Source organism: Ylistrum balloti, unplaced genomic scaffold, assembly GCF_031769215.1.
Source record: "Ylistrum balloti isolate Yb309-2 unplaced genomic scaffold, AGI_CSIRO_Ybal_v1 Utg369688, whole genome shotgun sequence".
NCBI lineage: Eukaryota > Metazoa > Mollusca > Bivalvia > Pectinida > Pectinidae > Ylistrum > Ylistrum balloti.
This window is the reverse complement of record NW_026781925.1, coordinates 235,210-253,665: the sequence shown is the minus strand read 5'-3', so window position 1 is coordinate 253,665 and position 18,456 is coordinate 235,210. Positions and strand designations below refer to the sequence as shown.

General features: G+C 34.7%; 1 protein-coding gene across 1 annotated transcript; it reads right to left on the bottom strand.

Annotated features, from left to right (window-relative positions):
* Positions 1-3,553: 3,553 nt before the first annotated feature.
* Positions 3,554-18,449, bottom strand: LOC132565015 (platelet-activating factor acetylhydrolase IB subunit beta-like). The gene is made up of 12 exons (XM_060229619.1): positions 18,347-18,449; positions 16,520-16,653; positions 16,054-16,132; positions 15,484-15,558; positions 14,791-14,997; positions 13,849-13,945; positions 13,451-13,525; positions 12,153-12,255; positions 11,291-11,519; positions 10,994-11,095; positions 10,560-10,716; positions 3,554-8,440 (listed from the first exon to the last, which is right to left on the bottom strand). Exons 2-12 carry the CDS (start codon positions 16,549-16,551, stop codon positions 8,367-8,369), a joined length of 1,230 nt encoding a protein of 409 aa, XP_060085602.1. The 5' UTR covers positions 16,552-16,653; positions 18,347-18,449; the 3' UTR covers positions 3,554-8,366.
* Positions 18,450-18,456: the final 7 nt, after the last annotated feature.

Sequence of the window (18,456 nt, the reverse complement as noted above, 5' to 3'; positions counted from 1 at the left end):
ACAGCCGTATGGGAGTCATTTTTACTACCAGTACAGTCGTATGGTATTTTTTTCACTACCTAGATTCTCGTATGGGTCATTTCCACTACCTAGAGCAACGTAGGGGGTAATTTTCACAACCAAGAGAGTCGTACAGAGGTAATTTAGTCACTGATGATTTTTTTCTGTTCCTGAGTTTGCCAGACATTCTTCAATTATATTTTTTCCTTATCTTTATTTTTTTTAAATATGCATATACATACCGGTTTTTATATGTGTATTTTCTGCATCATGGAGAGGAGCACGTTAATAATCCTGTAATCTAAAGCTTTCTACCCACGAATTCAGACCAAGACTTTCTACTCACGAATTCAGACCAAGACTCTCTACTCACGCTTTCAGACCAAGACTTTCTACCCACGCTTTCACACCAAGACTTTCTACTCACGCTTTCAGACCAAGACTTTCTACTCACGCTTTCAGACCAAGACTTTCTACTCACGCTTTCAGACCCAAGACTTTCTACTAACGCTTTCAGACCCAAGACTTTCTACTCACGCTTTCAGACCAAGACTTTCTACTCACGCTTTCAGACCAAGACTTTCTACCCACGCTTTCAGACCCAAGACTTTCTACTCACGTTTTCAGACCCACGACTTTCAGACCAAGACTTTCTACTCACGCTTTCAGACCAAGACTTTCTACTCACGCTTTCAGACCCAAGACTTTCTACTCACGCTTTCAGACCAAGACTTTCTACTCACGCTTTCAGACCCAAGACTTTCTACTCACGCTTTCAGACCAAGACTTTCTACTCACGCTTTCAGACCAAGACTTTCTACCCACGCTTTCAGACCAAGACTTTCTACTCACGCTTTCAGACCAAGAATTTCTACTCACGCTTTCAGACCCAAGACTTTCTACTCACGCTTTCAGACCAAGACTTTCTACCCACGCTTTCAAACCCACGCTTTCAGACCAAGACTTTCTACCCACGCTTTCAGACCAAGACTTTCTACTCACGCTTTCAGACCAAGACTTTCTACCCACGCTTTCAAACCCACGCTTTCAGACCAAGACTTTCTACCCACGCTTTCAGACCAAGACTTTCTACTCACGCTTTCAAACCCACGCTTTCAGACCAAGACTTTCTACCCACGCTTTCAAACCCACGCTTTCAGACCAAGACTTTCTACCCACGCTTTCAGACCAAGACTTTCTACCCACGCTTTCAGACCAAGACTTTCTACTCACGCTTTCAGACCAAGACTTTCTACTCACGCTTTCAGACCAAGACTTTCTACCCACGCTTTCAGACCAAGACTTTCTACCCACGCTTTCAGACCAAGACTTTCTACCCACGCTTTCAGACCAAGACTTTCTACCCACGCTTTCAGACCAAGACTTTCTACCCACGCTTTCAGACCAAGACTTTCTACCCACGCTTTCAGACCAAGACTTTCTACCCACGCTTTCAAACCCACGCTTTCAGACCAAGACTTTCTACCCACGCTTTCAGACCAAGACTTTCTACTCACGCTTTCAGACCAAGACTTTCTACCCACGCTTTCAGACCAAGACTTTCTACCCACGCTTTCAGACCCAAGACTTTCTACCCATGCTTTCAGACCAAGACTTTCTACTCACGCTTTCAGACCAAGACTTTCTACCCACGCTTTCAGACCAAGACTTTCTACCCACGCTTTCAGACCAAGACTTTCTACCCACGCTTTCAGACCCAAGACTTTCTACCCATGCTTTCAGACCAAGACTTTCTACCCACGCTTTCAGACCCAAGACTTTCTACCCACGCTTTCAGACCAAGACTTTCTACTCACGCTTTCAGACCAAGATTTTCAACCCACGCTTTCAGACCAAGACTTTCTACCCACGCTTTCAGACCAATACTTTCTACCCACGCTTTCAAACCCAAGACTTTCTACCCATGCTTTCAGACCAAGACTTTCTACTCACGCTTTCAGACCAAGATTTTCTACCCACGCTTTCAGACCAAGACTCTCTACCCACGCTTTCAGATCAAGACTTTCTACCCACGCTTTCAGACCAAGACTTTCTACTCACGTTTTCAGACCCAAGACTTTCTACCCATGCTTTCAGACCAAGACTTTCTACTCACGCTTTCAGACCAAAGTTTTTTTCAATCTAGCTAGTACACCCAAGCTGTAAGCCAAAGCACTGTACCCAATGAGTTAACTCGGTCTTTCCACTCAGCCAGCAAACTTTTAGACTATTGTTAGAACAAGGTAAGAAAGATAACTCTAGGTCAGACTATTTACCTCCTGTATAAACACGCAACTTTTCCATTCCTGAAGGAGCGTCTTCATTATCTAATTATGAAAGCACTATTTTCAGGAGACATTGTTTTATGTAACTTGCAGTGATCAGTACTGACCGACAGTATTTTATGACAAGATCTTCCAAGAGTGTTAGCAAACCCATGGGAATTATTAGCCGTGTTCCTTGTCGGCTTGGTCTACTGAACTTGTCGAGATTTACAGAACATTAACAAAGTTCACCTCAAATTCCTCAATATTACCTGCCAATATACTTATCAATATCGTGCCTTTAACTAACGAGGTCTTAAGTCCGGCATGTGGATCTATCTTTTACCTACAACAGTGACAGGGACAACGTATCATGGTCTTTGTTTCCGTGTTTTACTTTCTTTTTATGTGTCATTTTAATACGAAGAAGTCTTTAAAAAAAAACAGATTCCGTAAATTGACTGTCCCTGTCTGGGGTTCAAGCCAAGGCCATTTAAGAAAAAGTCCGTAGCAAGACCAGTTAATCATACAGTCCATCATTAACTGAACACTTCAACATTTGTGTGGGAAAATCGGGACGGTGCTGCAAATAATGATACAGACCTCAATACTAGTCTAAACTAAAGATAAAGTCAATGGGACGTCCTTATTTCATTAATGAACCCTTGACGAACAGGTTTAACCAATAAAAAGAAATTAACCAAGATACGAAATGTCATTTCAGTTTTAACTAGTTTATAGTGCCATCACAATGAAATGTCATAATGTAACCTACATTTCCCTGTCACATTGTACTCACGTTTTTCTTTACTCTTTTCCTTACGTCAAACTGAAAGTTACTCCTCTACTTACTAGATTTATAACGATAAAAGTAATATTTACATGTTATGCCTGTAGTTTTTCATGTTACTTGCCCAATGTTCCACATGAAATCGAAACTCGAAAGAGAAATTTTCAATCTTGCATGTATCACCTGTTGGATCATCTAAATAATCATTGAAAGTTCAGTTTTCTAGTTGATGTTTTATGACGATTAACCAATTTCCACTTGCTACACACTTTGTAAGCTTCAGCGGTTGTCTCTACTATACATGATTATCTCCCCTGTCCTGCTAAATTTTTGGATGTGTATTTCCTATCCAGTAATCCACTATCACCCTTTTGTATTTTATCTCCCGTCACTTGTACACATAGATTTGTTTTATATTGTGTATCAGGAGCAACTATCTTAAAAAATAAATCCGTTGAATATCTGGGTTACGAAAAATGACAAGTACGAAATACAGGAATCTGACATTATCATTTATTGACAGTAGACACGACCAGATCAATGATAAAACCGTAAGTTACATGAGGACTGCCGGTACAAAGCAACACAAATGTAGTTAGATAGACCTTCAAGTCTGGATGTGTCAACCAAAGTTAAAATATTACAACACGAAACCTGCCATGTTGTGTGAAGAGCGGATCAATTAACGCCCATTGTTGTTACCACTTATCCCTATATGTGTGGTAGACTTTATATCATACATCAAACATGGCTCTTCAAACAAATTGGCAGGTGGATTTTACAGGTATTAGTTACATTATAAATACTGTGAATAGCACTTGATGATGTAAAATGGTGTTGATAGTACAGAACCACATTGATATCCTGACAAGAATACCATAACACATTTGTTCCTGGACTTAACTCTGCAATTATTTTTCCCAATGTTATTTATATTTTTTATTCCCTTCCTGAAGGGTTTTCTATCAACAATATTTCATGCCTTCCTTTATTCATCTAGAAGGGAAAAAAAAAATGTATACATATTACATTCTGTAAACAGACTGTTAATGAGAATTATATCAAATTATGAAAGAATGAAAATTAGAGACAAAGTTGGACACTAACATTACTATAATATATACAGTTATAAAGGGATTTGTAGTTATGGACACCACAGATGTATTAAAATTGAAATTCATTGCAGGTTAAAACACCATTTGACCAATGAAGACATTTTTAATACATATAACTGTGGTGGTGTTACAAACACCTTCCCTTTATCGAAAAAAGAACGAGAAAGACAGAACAGAAAATAGGACAGCTCATGAGAAGAAAATCCCCTCGTTTTCATCTATAATTCAGGGTATAATCCCAAACACATTCAAGTATTACCTCTGTTTATAGAAAAGGCGAAAATGAAGGGATTTTCCATCATTTCTTTTCCAAGCAAACAATCTAAGCTTTGATAGATTACATGAATGATATAAACATTCCTGGACTGGCACAGCAAACAAAAAGGCTTGGGATCAAATAGTGGTTATCCATATAACATGGTATCTCTTCATACCATTTTATCAATGTGGTACTCAGCAGAAAGGTTTGGCTTTAAATCTTCATACAACCTTTGCCTTTAAACTATCTTATTTGGTTTTCAAACAACATTTTTGTTCTTTGGAAGCTACAAAAGTCTATGACACTTTCTTGGTAAAGTCGTTAAGGTCAAAAGAAAACTGTATTTAAAACTGACAAGGGTATAAAATTTCTGGAATGCTGTTCTTATTGCAGAAAACGTAAATACATGGGAGATAATAAAACAAGAACTGTAGGAAACAGAACATAAATATGTGAATAAAAATCAAATTAAATTGGCACTTGGTGTATAGGTAAGTCTTCAGACTGGTCAGGTGTACTTGTATGCATAATTTACTGAAAACAATCCATGTGTATTACTCCCACATAAATAAATGCAATCCATTCTCTTTAAACATGGAATCTGTCATCACCAATTTATTATACATCACTGTAGTAAATATAAAATTTCAATATCTGTTGACAGTTACTTTATCAGCTACATAATAGCACTGCCGGTTTGGAATGACATGTGTTTCTTCGTATTTGAGGCCAATAAGTCACCCAGATGAGATCAAAATCAATCTGGTGGTCACATACAGAGTGACTTGTATATATGTTAATTTGGTATTTACATGGAAGTTACAGGAAGAAAACAAACTCTATACAAGCATCATCTTCACCTCCCTTTGGAGAGTGTGCAGAAATGTATGGACTCTTCCCAAATGTTCCTCCACAAACCTGAGTCTGAATTATGTCAAAAAGTTTGCCCAAACACACCAGCATTATAATGTACAGTCTCCAATGGTTACCATACTCAAGGTGAACATCTATCTAACTACATCAAATAATAACAGAAAAAAACTTTCAAATAAAATTGCACATTTCATTCATACTATTAAAAAGCACTTTGAATGTAAAATTGGGACTAGAACAGCATTTGGCCAAAACAAAATTACAATGTTCTTTCTGTTTCTTCATTTCAATTTTGAGAAAAAAATGATAACAATAAATTTCAAAAATAGAATCAAAAAGTGTTTTCAAAAGATTACTGGCCATATTTTCATTTCAGAAACAATACTAAATAGGTTTTTATGAACACAAACACACAACCCGTTTAGTCCAACATCAGCACAACTTCTAAAAGGAAATGTGATGCAAGTATGAGATTTTGTTTCCTTACTTTCAAAATCATGCACAAGAATGTAGCATTCATCAATATGGAACATAATTTGATAACACATACAACTGTGTCTACTGCAAAATAATAATTGAAATCCTGTAATAAAAAGCATGTGTTGTAAATAAATTAAATTTAAACTTAACAATGAAGATGAAGCTGACTGTAGCATGACAATGCTATAGATATTATGAGATTTTACATATATATATGGATGGCAAGCTTTCAAAGAATGACACATCACATCCATGTTAATGGATTCCACACAGAACAGATCTTTTACAGTATATGGTTCCCATGGTTTTCAAGTGCCTTTGTATTTATCCTTGCATCAACCATCCACCACAACATTTCAGGAAATAAAACAAAATCGTAAAGCATTCTTCTGATATATTTTGAACATGAGAAAAAACCCTGAAATGAATGTAAATCTTTCTATCACAACCATTTCAGTTTTTCTATTTTGTTAAAAGGGGTGAATGAAGGTAAAAATTCATAGTATTTTATTAATATATATCATTTAATTCAATATAAAGATCTAATTTAAGTCATGGAATGCTGATTTGAGCTGCGCAGTATACATACTTTGTATCTGACATTGACACTGGGCAAAAAGAGAAAATTATGACCACAAAGAAATATCACCGGAAGTAATAGAGAACACAAATGTATGGACGGATGGTTGCATGCTTCAAAACAATTATACAAAATCAGCACAATAAAAACAAGAGGAAATTCCTGTATGACTCGGCCTCGGCTGATATCAAACTCCCGGTAGTTCTTAGCTCTGTAGAACAGGAAAATAGGGCACATCTGATAGGTTTCATTCACTGATATCAGAAAATCTGTATAAAATCCATTAAAACCTTGGACCTGCCCATCTAGTGCCGACATTTGATGCCAAAAGCTCCCAGACAGGTAGTGCACAACTTTATGATTTTATATCAAACTTGTGGATTCTCATCAAAAAGATGACGCCCAAATTTGCTTAAACTACCAAAATCTAAACAATACACAATGAAAATAATTTTAAAATGTATATCACAGACTTTTTGGTTTGCAATATATATAAAATGAGACTTATCACAAAGTCTCTCACACCCAAAACCAACAAAGGTGTTGAGTCACTTCATTTGTAGATACATTGATGGTTTGACTATGAAGTATTCTTGTTTCATTTAAGGACAACACTGTCTTAATTCATGTGCATTCAACTGTGATCTGGAATTGCTTATGGCAAAAAATGAATCAAGCACCTTCTGGTATGTGTCGAAGAGAAAAACTGGAATATTGAAGAAGGATGATTATAATGATTAACTACAAACAATTACAAAATCTTCACCATGTGCAAAGTTGCATGATACACTAATAATATAAACATTTAATAGGTAGTTTGAGTATTTATATATACTCAATATAATTTACTTAATCTATGCTTTAATCAACAAATTCAATTTCATCCTTAAATTTTTTTTGTAGCTCTAATGTCTGAAATTAATAACATGTATAATTAAAACAGGTTTCAAGACTTTGCTGTGATATTTGAACAAGATATTAATCCTAAGTGAGTTATCTGACTCTATATACCTTTATATTACCTGTATAATTATAGATCCACATTACCTGATAATAAAGATAAATCCACTATCTACATATGATAATTTATCTGTATATTTTCACTGAAGAAACTAATAGGTTCTCTTTGTCTTACATTACTTCCAACCTATTCCTTTAACCACTGGTTAATATTTGTATAGCGAAAGCTCAAATCAAATATCAAATTCATACATACTGGATATTTTATATGGCAGTAACAAAACATACAATACTAATCCTATACATTGAAATATATTGCATTTTGCACACATGGTAGTGAAAGACATGTCAGATCCTGTATACACACTACATAAATTAGAATATCATTTATCTTGTTTAATTGGTTAATATAATATTTCTGCATCTAGCTGACTCCCTCTGAAGCACTGTCAGCAATCCTGTTTAAAAATCTCAACACCAGTTCTTCAGCATATAGCATATTCCACATACACGTCCGATAATCACCTGGTCTACATGTATATAGGTAAGATAAGCGTGAATTTGACACTATCAACACTGAGCTTGAACTCATCAGCCATCTTTGTCTTACCCCATTTAGGATTTTTACCTATTTCAGCGAAAAATCAATCTTATATTTCATTTTAAAGATGGCAAATTTGTTAAAAAGTTGTGAAAGAGGTTTATGACTAAATAACAAGACGCACAGACAAGACCACTGTAAGCAAGCACTGTCATATCATACAGAGGCATCACTGACTGAGATCCTTCACCAGCACTGTTAGCAGTGCACATATTCGACCGAACTCTCGACCAAAAGTATAAAACTAGGCTTTATACCAACCAATCCAAACTCTCCCAGACAGGTACCATCAAACACGATTCTCTCCATGTAATGGTTTTTTTTATTGGATGATGGTTTGATTTGTGACGAAATGTAAAATTTCCGGACAGTTTTACAATATATTTGTATCATTGCTTGGTATATACCTAGCCCAAGTAAAATGCAAGTTGCTGGCAGAATGAGTTAACGGCATTCCCAAACTTTAACGGTCTGGTCCACAGAGCCGGTTATGACGTAGGGAGCTGTCTTATGCATGTCTGAAAAAAATTGCAACACACACTGTAGGAGTCTGAAAAAATGATTTTTTGTTTTGTGCTCCAACTTACAGGTAATTATGTTTATGAAAATATTAAATGAAGAGACTGAATAGATATATTGGATATTCACCTTGAGAAAAACATTGTGCTTTCACAGAATTAGCATAATAAACAAACTTCATACCACAATTTTTTAAAAAAAAAAAAGAATTATAAAAAGGCATTACATTATGTAGAAGACATAAGCACATACATACCCCCCTCCCCACCCCAAAAATATATTAAAAATACCATTTAAGAGGCATAACTCCAAAGAAAACAAACAAATGAAAAATAAGTTGCAATTGTTCAAACTAATTTAATGTCTCACCACACAGTGTTACACCTTTTACAACACCACTAATAATAATTGACAGTCCATCGGTAAGGGAGGATTAATTCTGAGTTAAATTTGATCTGTATATTTTCAATATCTGTGACTTAAATTTTCAGAATAAGGAATTTTGTTCTGATTGCTCTTGTTTTGAAATTTCTAATAAGAAAAGAAGTCACTAAAGAAAAATATTTTTATACAAATTTTTTTATATTATTTGGAATGTGTGACAGCAGTTGCTGCCAATCACTCAAAATTTATGCTTGAAATATGTAGGAATGTGATAGATCTTAGCTCTGATATGTTTGTCAAAACCTGTTACTGAAGGCTATATTTCTGTCACTTGTTCTGATCAAATTTCATCATTATGTTTTCAAAGCAAGAGGAGAAAAAATCAACATTTCAGTGGCAATCATTGAAATATATGGAAATAACTATGACAAATGTAAATGTCCCGATATGAAGTACATAATGTGAAGATGCTAAAAAAAGTATTCTTGGACTTTTGGTATACCTTAAAAGGAAACCAGTGGGAACTCTTTTTCACTCTACCTGAAGTACTCATCGAATGCAACAAGATTCACAGTCATTGGAGTAATGTCCCTTTATAATAAGATAAAAGCATATTTCCCAACAGTATTATCACATCTTTAAAAGATATTTTGACAGGACAGTACAACCAAGTGATGACAGGACAGTACAACCAAGTGATGACAGGACAGTACAACCAAGTGATGACAGGACAGTACAACCAAGTGATGACAGGACAGTATAACCAAGTGATGACAGAACAGTACAACCAAGTGATGACAGGACAGTATAACCAAGTGATGACAGGACAGTATAACCAAGTGATGACAGGACAGTACAACCAAGTGATGACAGGACAGTATAACCAAATGATGACAGGACAGTATTACCTAGTGATGATAGAAGAGTATAACCAAGTGATGACAGAACAGTATTACCTAGTGATGACAGAACAGTATAACCTAGCGATAACAGAATGGTATTACCTAGTGATGACAGAACAGTATAACCTAGTGATGACAGAACAGAATTACCTAGTGATGACAGAACAGTTTAACCTATTGATGACAGGACAGTATAACCAAGTGATGACAGGACAGTATTACCTAGTGATGACAGAAAAGTATTACCTAGTGATGACAGAACAGTATTACCTAGTGATGACAGAACAGTATTACCTAGTGTAACCAAGTGATGACAGAACAGTATAACCAAGTGATGACAGAACAGTATAACCTTGTGACGACAGAACAGTATAACCTAGTGATGACAGAACAGTGTAACCTTGTGATGACAGAACAGTATTACCTAGTGATGACAGAACAGTATTACCTTGTGATGACAGAACAGTATAACCTAGTGATGACAGAACAGTGTAACCTTGTGATGACAGAAAAGTATTACCTAGCGATGACAGAACAGTATTACCTAGTGATGAAAGAACAGTGTAACCTAGTGATGACAGAACAGTATTACCTAGTGATGACAGAACAGTATAACCAAGTGATGACAGAACAGTATAACCAAGTGATGACAGAACAGTATAACCTTGTGATGACAGAACAGTATTACCTAGTGATGACAGAACAGTATTACCTAGTGATGACAGAACAGTATAACCTAGTGATGACAGAACAGTATTACCTAGTGATGACAGAACAGTATAACCTAGTGATGACAGAACAGTATAACCTAGTGATGACAGAACAGAATTACCTAGTGATGTTACAAAGTGTTGATGGGCTTCTAGTGTCTTCTGGTTCCTTCTGTTTTTGATATCCCAGATCCTCAAGCTCTTGTCATCTGACGCACTGAGGATGTATTTGCCTCCTGCATGAAACAAGATTCCTCTAACCCAGTTGTCATGGCCCACCTGCAGAAAGAGTTTATTCTTTAGGGGTAATAATAATGAAACCAAACTTATTTTTTTTTATATTTCTAAAATCATAAGTCTTAGCAACTATATATGTACTGAAGGGTAACATTGATAGTATACATGGTTTTAAACAAAACATTTAACCTTCTTCAAAACAAAGATTACTAACTTAAAAATGAAAGTTTTATTCCATATTGTATTGAAAAATTTATGCATGCCTGAATAAATTCTGTTAATACATGTTTACCACAAATGACTATTACTAAAATCTTACCAGTGTAAAGAGACATAAGCCTGTGCTAATGTCCCATATCTTGATGGTCTTGTCACGTGATCCTGAAGCCAGGTATGGCCCACTTCTACCTGTTTTCTTCACCTGGAAATTCATTATATTGTATCTTGTACCCAAAGTCATAAAGGCATCACAAATATGTTTTGTCAATTAATGACTCCAAATAAGGTAAATTGAATTTGTAGTCAGAGCTTACAATTAAGAAGTGATGAAGTCTTTCAATTTCTTTAATTTATCATGGTTGCTTTTAAATAGGTCATTAGATAAAAAGGTACATACATCTACACCACTGGCCTCATTAATGGCGGCATGTGCAGATTCAGGAGCCCAGGCAATACATTCTACCACATGTTCATGCTCCCTCAGTTCAGCCTTACACTCCTTGGTAGCTGTTACCCAAATGCGAACTGTCTGATCGTTAGAACAGCTAGCAATCAGTGAGCCATCATGGTAGACCCTGGCCATACGTACCCATTCACGATGGCCTGTGTAAGTCTTTACACAATATCTGGAGATAAAACAGTATTCAATGTTGACATAAATAAAAAGAGTAATTTCATATCATCTGTGGTTTTAAACAAATGAATGCTGGCTCAAACACAGGAACATCAGTACAGACTAAAGTCTAATTTTTTCATCCTGTTGCTGTCCCTTAAGGAAGTTGTTAAGTGATTTAATTGAAAACTTAAAGCTGAGAATGCAAATTAAAAAGAATTCATTTGAAAAAAAAATGGAAAAAAAAGGTGTCCATTTCCCAATTGCTTTCGAGATCAATGGCAAAATATTGTAAATCAATTAATGCTGAATGCTGCACCACTGCACAACTACAAGATTTTGATTTCAGTTTCACTAAACATTCTTAACTTTCACCCAAAACTTTCCTGAATTTCTTTAAAGCTTTATGTAAAATCAATAAGCACGAACATACAAGAGAATGCCTATTCTTGATGCATTACTTGGAGAATGACTTTTTGCCACGCATTAATCTCACAAGGTACAGACAATTTGAATTTTCAAGGCAGGAGATTAGACGTAAAAACCTTCAGTATGTTTAAATAAACCTGGCATACTATATGCACTAAAGTTCCTTGTTATGTACAATTTATCTGAATACAAGTGCTGGAGGGATAGAAATACTCACCCAGTGGAAACTTCCCACATCTTTATGGTCTTGTCACGTGAACACGAAATAATGTGATCTCCACTTGGCATGAAAGTCACGCTCGAAACATTGTGGTCATGACCTGTCAAATTTGTATAAATACATTATCATCAATCTATATAAAACCTTTCAAAAACATGTTTCCAGATTTTCTTCCTATCCTCCTATTTTTTTATATATATATATTGCATACCACAGACAACCAGAATTATATATAATTATATATGTCTTGCATGTCCTCTGATTCTCGATTCCATCAGATTAAAAGCCATATTTATTGCTCTCTCATGGAGAGAACGAGGAAAAAAAAAGGTAAATCTACATCTTGGTCCAAGATTCACTAGCTTTAAACATCATTAACCAAACTCAGGTGGACAAACATTTTTACTTTGTTAGTAATAATACTAAATGAAAATCTATTAATGTATCATTCATTTAAAAAAAATTATTATAAAAACAAAATGTGCAAGAGCTCATATATATATATATATATATACCCCACCCTGGATCAAAGGGTGGACTGTGATCTTTGACTTTTAATCTTGACAAATGACCACAAAAATCTACATAGATGTAGGCCCTAGTGGTATGATGATGAATGTGAATATAAATATAATCTGATTGGGGATTCATGAGATACCTTATCCACAGTACTATGAAATCACTTGTACTCAGAGAAATCTAAAGCCCAACACTGTGTTAAACACAAATAGACCACTGTACAATAAATTAATCAAGTATGTTAGAAATTAAATGGAAATGAAATTCAGAGTCTGAAAATTATGTTGGGTTGGCCATATAGGTATATTCTTGAGTCGGTTATGACAGCACATCTACTTACAGTAAAGTTCAGCTCTACAGGTCAAAAATGAGCTAAATACAAAACTGAGATGCTATTCATATAGAGCAGGTTTGATGATATAAGAACTTGTAATTGTTGAACAACTTTGAGTTTAACACATGTTAATGCTGTAGGAGCCTGGGTAGGAGAAGTTGCACCTCTGTCTCACTCCACAACTCCTTCCAGACGAAAGCAAAATGTATTTCAGTAATATAACTCTAACCTGCAGGAATTACAGCACAAGAAAAACAATTGATGTATATCAACATAAATTCATGTTTCTGAAATGTTTTGTAACTATTTTCCTTAATTTAACAAAGATTATTATTTTACAGCAATAACAAGTTGGAACAGTCTTATACTTTGTTTTAAGCTATTTTGTAAAATAGCTAAGAAAACTTTAACCAGATCAAAAAGATTGGTTTGAGACTGTTACCATGCATGGTCTTCAGACATTCATAAGATCCTGTAAAGTCCCACAGTTTTATAGTCATATCGGCTGAACACGAAACTGAAAGTAAAAGACAACATTCAAATAGAGAAGCATTTAAGGTCATTTTTTAACCACCAATATAGGGAAACATTTTATATTTTTGTAAGAACACAGCAAACTTCACATGTAATTCCAAATTCATTAAATCTAAGAAAAAAATAGAGAATCATTTAAAGCCAATGGAAACACTAATACAGGGAAACATTATGGTATATCTTTAAAGAAAACAGTAAACTTTACATGTAATTCCAAGTTATTTTAATCTAATATAAAAATACCTCAAATCTTGTCACAATTCTTTACAAAACAGTAGTTCCATATGAGATTTATGAAAAGCTCACCTAGGGATTTGCCAGCTTGATCAAATGCTATATCCTGTACAGAGTCTGTGTGTCCTTTCAGAGTTCTTTCATAGTCACCAGCTTCATAATCCCATAACTTGAAAAAAATTAATTTTTATAAATCATTTGTCAGGAAACATTTGTTTGATCAATGTATCTTATGAATTGATAGCTTTGCATCATGAAGATGTTTAACAGGTGTTTTGATAGTCCAAGAATGTCTACTGAAAGCAAAATGCGGGATGCAGATTAACAGTGTGTTCATGGACCATTGTGGAAAATATCCAAACATCATAAATCTTCTGAACCTGTTCACTCATCATTTACTTTATTAGTACACAGACAGCTGTTTACCAGTATTTTTCAGGATCTGTCAAGTAGATTTCATGATGTGACCTTGCATGTTGTAACAAAGTTTTAACTAACCTATATCTTTATAAGCTGTTAACTACTTATTTGATGTTAATCAACTGATATCACTGAAACCAAACAAACTAATACAGAGAAAATATTGTCAATGAAAATGAAATCTGACAATAATATATACTAAATGTCAACACGTAAATATCTAAGGTCACTCTGCTTCAAAATAAGCCCGCTGACTATCATAAGAAATATCCAATAATGATAAATATTCAATGAAACATACAGATGTTATGAACCCAGATAATCACAATCACTAATTTTGTAGAGTTTTTCTTGTCATCCAGGACACCAATTCCAAAATTTTGATGAGTGGGTTCTCAAAATTTGAGCGAGTCTCGCAGGAAAAAGCATGAGTCACTGACTCAAATAATTGAGTCCCGAAAATTGCTGAAAATACATTGCTCAGCTTTATAATGAGTTAAAACCGAATGCAGTATACTACTGTACTATGAATGAACCAACGATTTGTATGCCACACATCTTACTATTCTGAGGAGTTAAATGTAAGTATCTTACCTTCATTGTAGCATCTTCACTTGCTGAAACCATTATACTAAATTTTGGGTGAAATATAACCCGTGTGACAGGGCTCCTGTGTCCACTGAGGGAGTATTTCTCTGGAGGGCGGGGTATCCACTCTGCAGGGCTTCGACGGTCCCGAGTGGGACCCCCAGAGTTGAATTCTTTTTCTGCCTCCGAAAGTTTGGCTTCAAGGTCCATGACCTAGAATGAATTATTAACAGGAAATCATAACATGTCTCATAATTAATACACATATAAAATGGTATATATCCATATAATGTTCGTTCTCTGTTCCCATGCAAACCTATATAATTTCTTGAAAAATTTCTTTCCAAAACAATGTCTTTGACCTTGGAACCCTATAACACAAACTGATTTAAGGTATCTTCATACATGACATTCACATCAAAATCCCTAAAGGAGCACTTTGGAAATGGGTTGATCGTTTTCCATCTATAAAATATGAAACTAGTTGCTGTTCTGCAGACAATTTACAGACACCTCACACATGTACTATTCACCTTCCTTCTTGATTAAATGTTTACCTTATTTCTTTTACACTTACAGTTTAAAGGTCAATGTCTTGAAGACAAATACTGTATTTAAAGATTTCTCAATAACACAGACATGTGTATTTGATGTCCATTTCGCAAGAAGCAGAATCGAGTGAAACTAAATGTCTGGTACCTTTTTCTGAAGCCTGATGACAGATGTCCATTTCTTTTCTAGGAGGCCAGCATACTTCTTGTCAATTTCACCTTGCTGAAATTACAATATTTGGCACAACTTTCATTGGGTATCCAAATAAAATATTATCTTCAAAACAGAGCACCTATGAAAAAACTATGAAAGGAAATTCATTTAGAAACACAACTTTTAAATTCATCATCTCCTGAATGGTATAAGTGAGGCAAGCTTTGTTTTACAAAGGATACACATGTATTGCCATAACTACATTGTCAACTGTCAGTAACAGGATCTTAATGCTTAACTTATCTTGTTAACGCGTTCAAGCATCTCATCAACAGAACGGTATTACTTAATGTATTTCTGTTATCATGACAACTGGCAGTGATAATCATTATTATGTTTCTATTCTTACTTAATTTATTTCTGTTATCATGACAACTGGCAGCGATAATAATAATTACTTTTCTATTCTTTTTCCCATTGATCAGGTTCATATCTGTCAATGTTTCAATGCAACTGAATGTTTGATGACCGTTATAATTTTTTTTTAATGTTGGTTAAACTTACCATGGAGGCCTCTTTCTGGAATTCGCCAAGAGCACTGATATAGCCATTGGAACTAAGGTAATCAGCTATTGCACGATTTCTGTGTGAAAATAAAATTGTAAAATTAATTTAATTTAATGTATCAAATAAATCAAAAAGTTTCTTAATGCTGTAAAATCAGCTGTACTTCTAACTTTTTCTGTGCCAGAACAATTTGCAGATTTTAGCTGCATTTCCCCCATTCCAATCAATGTCAGTAAATCTCAGGGACATTCAACATTGATTCATTCAAGCAGACATGAAAAAAAACACATTTAGCTTGCTTGTCTCCAGATTGTAACAATCTGTTAACTAAATGAATTAAAGAAATTTTAAAGATAATAAAGAATTTGATTTATATTATATTAAATAATCTGGGACAATTAATGGCCAACTCTTATATTTTGAACAACTTTTATGTGATCTAAACATTAATGTGATAACTTACAGTTCTTCTCTTTGTCGTTGAGATAAAACCATTTTGTAATTTTGGATGCACCAATCACTTAACAGATTAAAGTGCCAAGGTTAACCAAATGGAGGCAGATGTAACAAGACAGTTTAATTCATGTTGTGGCAAGTCTGAAACATTGAAAAAATGAATGTAACAAAATTACCTATGATAAAAATTGAATCAATTTATATATTTACAGAAACTAATAATCATAAAAACAAGATCTTACGCATTTATCAATTTATCAACACTGAATGTTTGGTAAAGAGAAGGAAGAGGTCTTGTCATTTTATCATTATCCAATGCTTTAAAATAAGAAAATGATCAGCAGCATGCAGTGATTACCTAATTTAATGCTTTATGACTCGAAAAGGCATATCTCTTTTTACATTACATTGCATTACATTTATGTAACTTCATGCATAAGGGAAAAACTGATTGGACTACAATGTATGAACATTTTTGTGTCCATAGTGAACTGAAATGAAGCCCTGTACTGTTTTGCTAGACCATCACAGCTATCAAAGATTCATTTTTGCCTTGGTTTGCTTTTGATAATAAGATTATTGGCATATACTGATATTCTTATTTACAGTTGACATTGAATTTACAGTTGACACTGAATTTAACAGAACATAATTACTAGTTCACTTAAAAATATACCTATATAACTAAAATTCTGACATGTAAAGAAAACCTTACTTTACACAAACACAAAATAAATGAAATGGCAAAATATAACAAAAGAAAGATTAATATGGAGAAAACAGGAGAATAAGAAGAGATGTTGGAGATGCGTTTAAACTTATCCTGTTATACTGAGAACAACCTTCAAGTGAATCTTTAGACTTAGTGAATCCATGTAAGTAATGTCATGTTACCATTCCCAAACATAACCACCAGGCATAGTACATATGCGCTTAGTTTACTATTCCATTAACACTCAAGTGAAGTCAACTTTCATTTTCAGGTGTAGCATCTATGTAGTTGCTAGTAGCAACATTAATGAATAACATGATCATTGTGTGCTATCCAAAGCAATCAAGTGTCTTGACTGAAAAAATCACTACAGCAAGGAATGGATATTTTCTCAGCTTCCTCAACTGCCTAACAGAGATCAACTGAACTACACACCTGGCATACCCCAACAAGCATCACAATCACAATTCATATACTTACAAGGAATTTCAATATTTTCCAAAGAGATTGTTATAGCAGCAATAAAACCTCTAAATAGTCTTTAAAAACCAGCATCCCTCAAAAGCACATGTTACAAATTCATCTGTCAGCTATCGACATATTTCAAGGAAATCATGAGCCAGAGTAATTAAATGTAGTGTAATCTTGCTCCAATATCACAAATACAGCACATGTTCAAGGTCAAGTCGACACTGGCTTTCGAACGCATATAAGAGTGCTAAATAGTAAATAATGCAATGTATTTTAAAAGGAAATGATGTGTAGCCCATGGTAGATGTGGAATATATATAGTGGGCTGGCGTATGCGTAATGACACTGACAGATGTCAAGACCATCAGGGGTTGGTATAAAAATGTCATCAATACGTGTTCTACATATTTTCCTATAGTATGACAAAAATTTATATGTAAACATATTCATCATATATAAGACAATGTTGATGCGAATCAACATGTATTGATTCAATGTGAAATTTCAGCTAATGAATGATAATTTTTGCAGACACTGAAATGTCACCCCGCCATATCTGTAAAGTTGAGCCATGAGGAAAACATTAATTGTTAGTTACAGCGATCAAATCCTTGTCATCTAGCTAAAGTTTGAAGACTATAAACCATTTACCCTCTATAAATACTTGAAATATATCTGTAAAATTGTCAGAAATCGTCGAAAATACCCTCTTTGGCAGGACTCCACACGTAAATTTCACCCGAGAATGACTAACTGCGCAT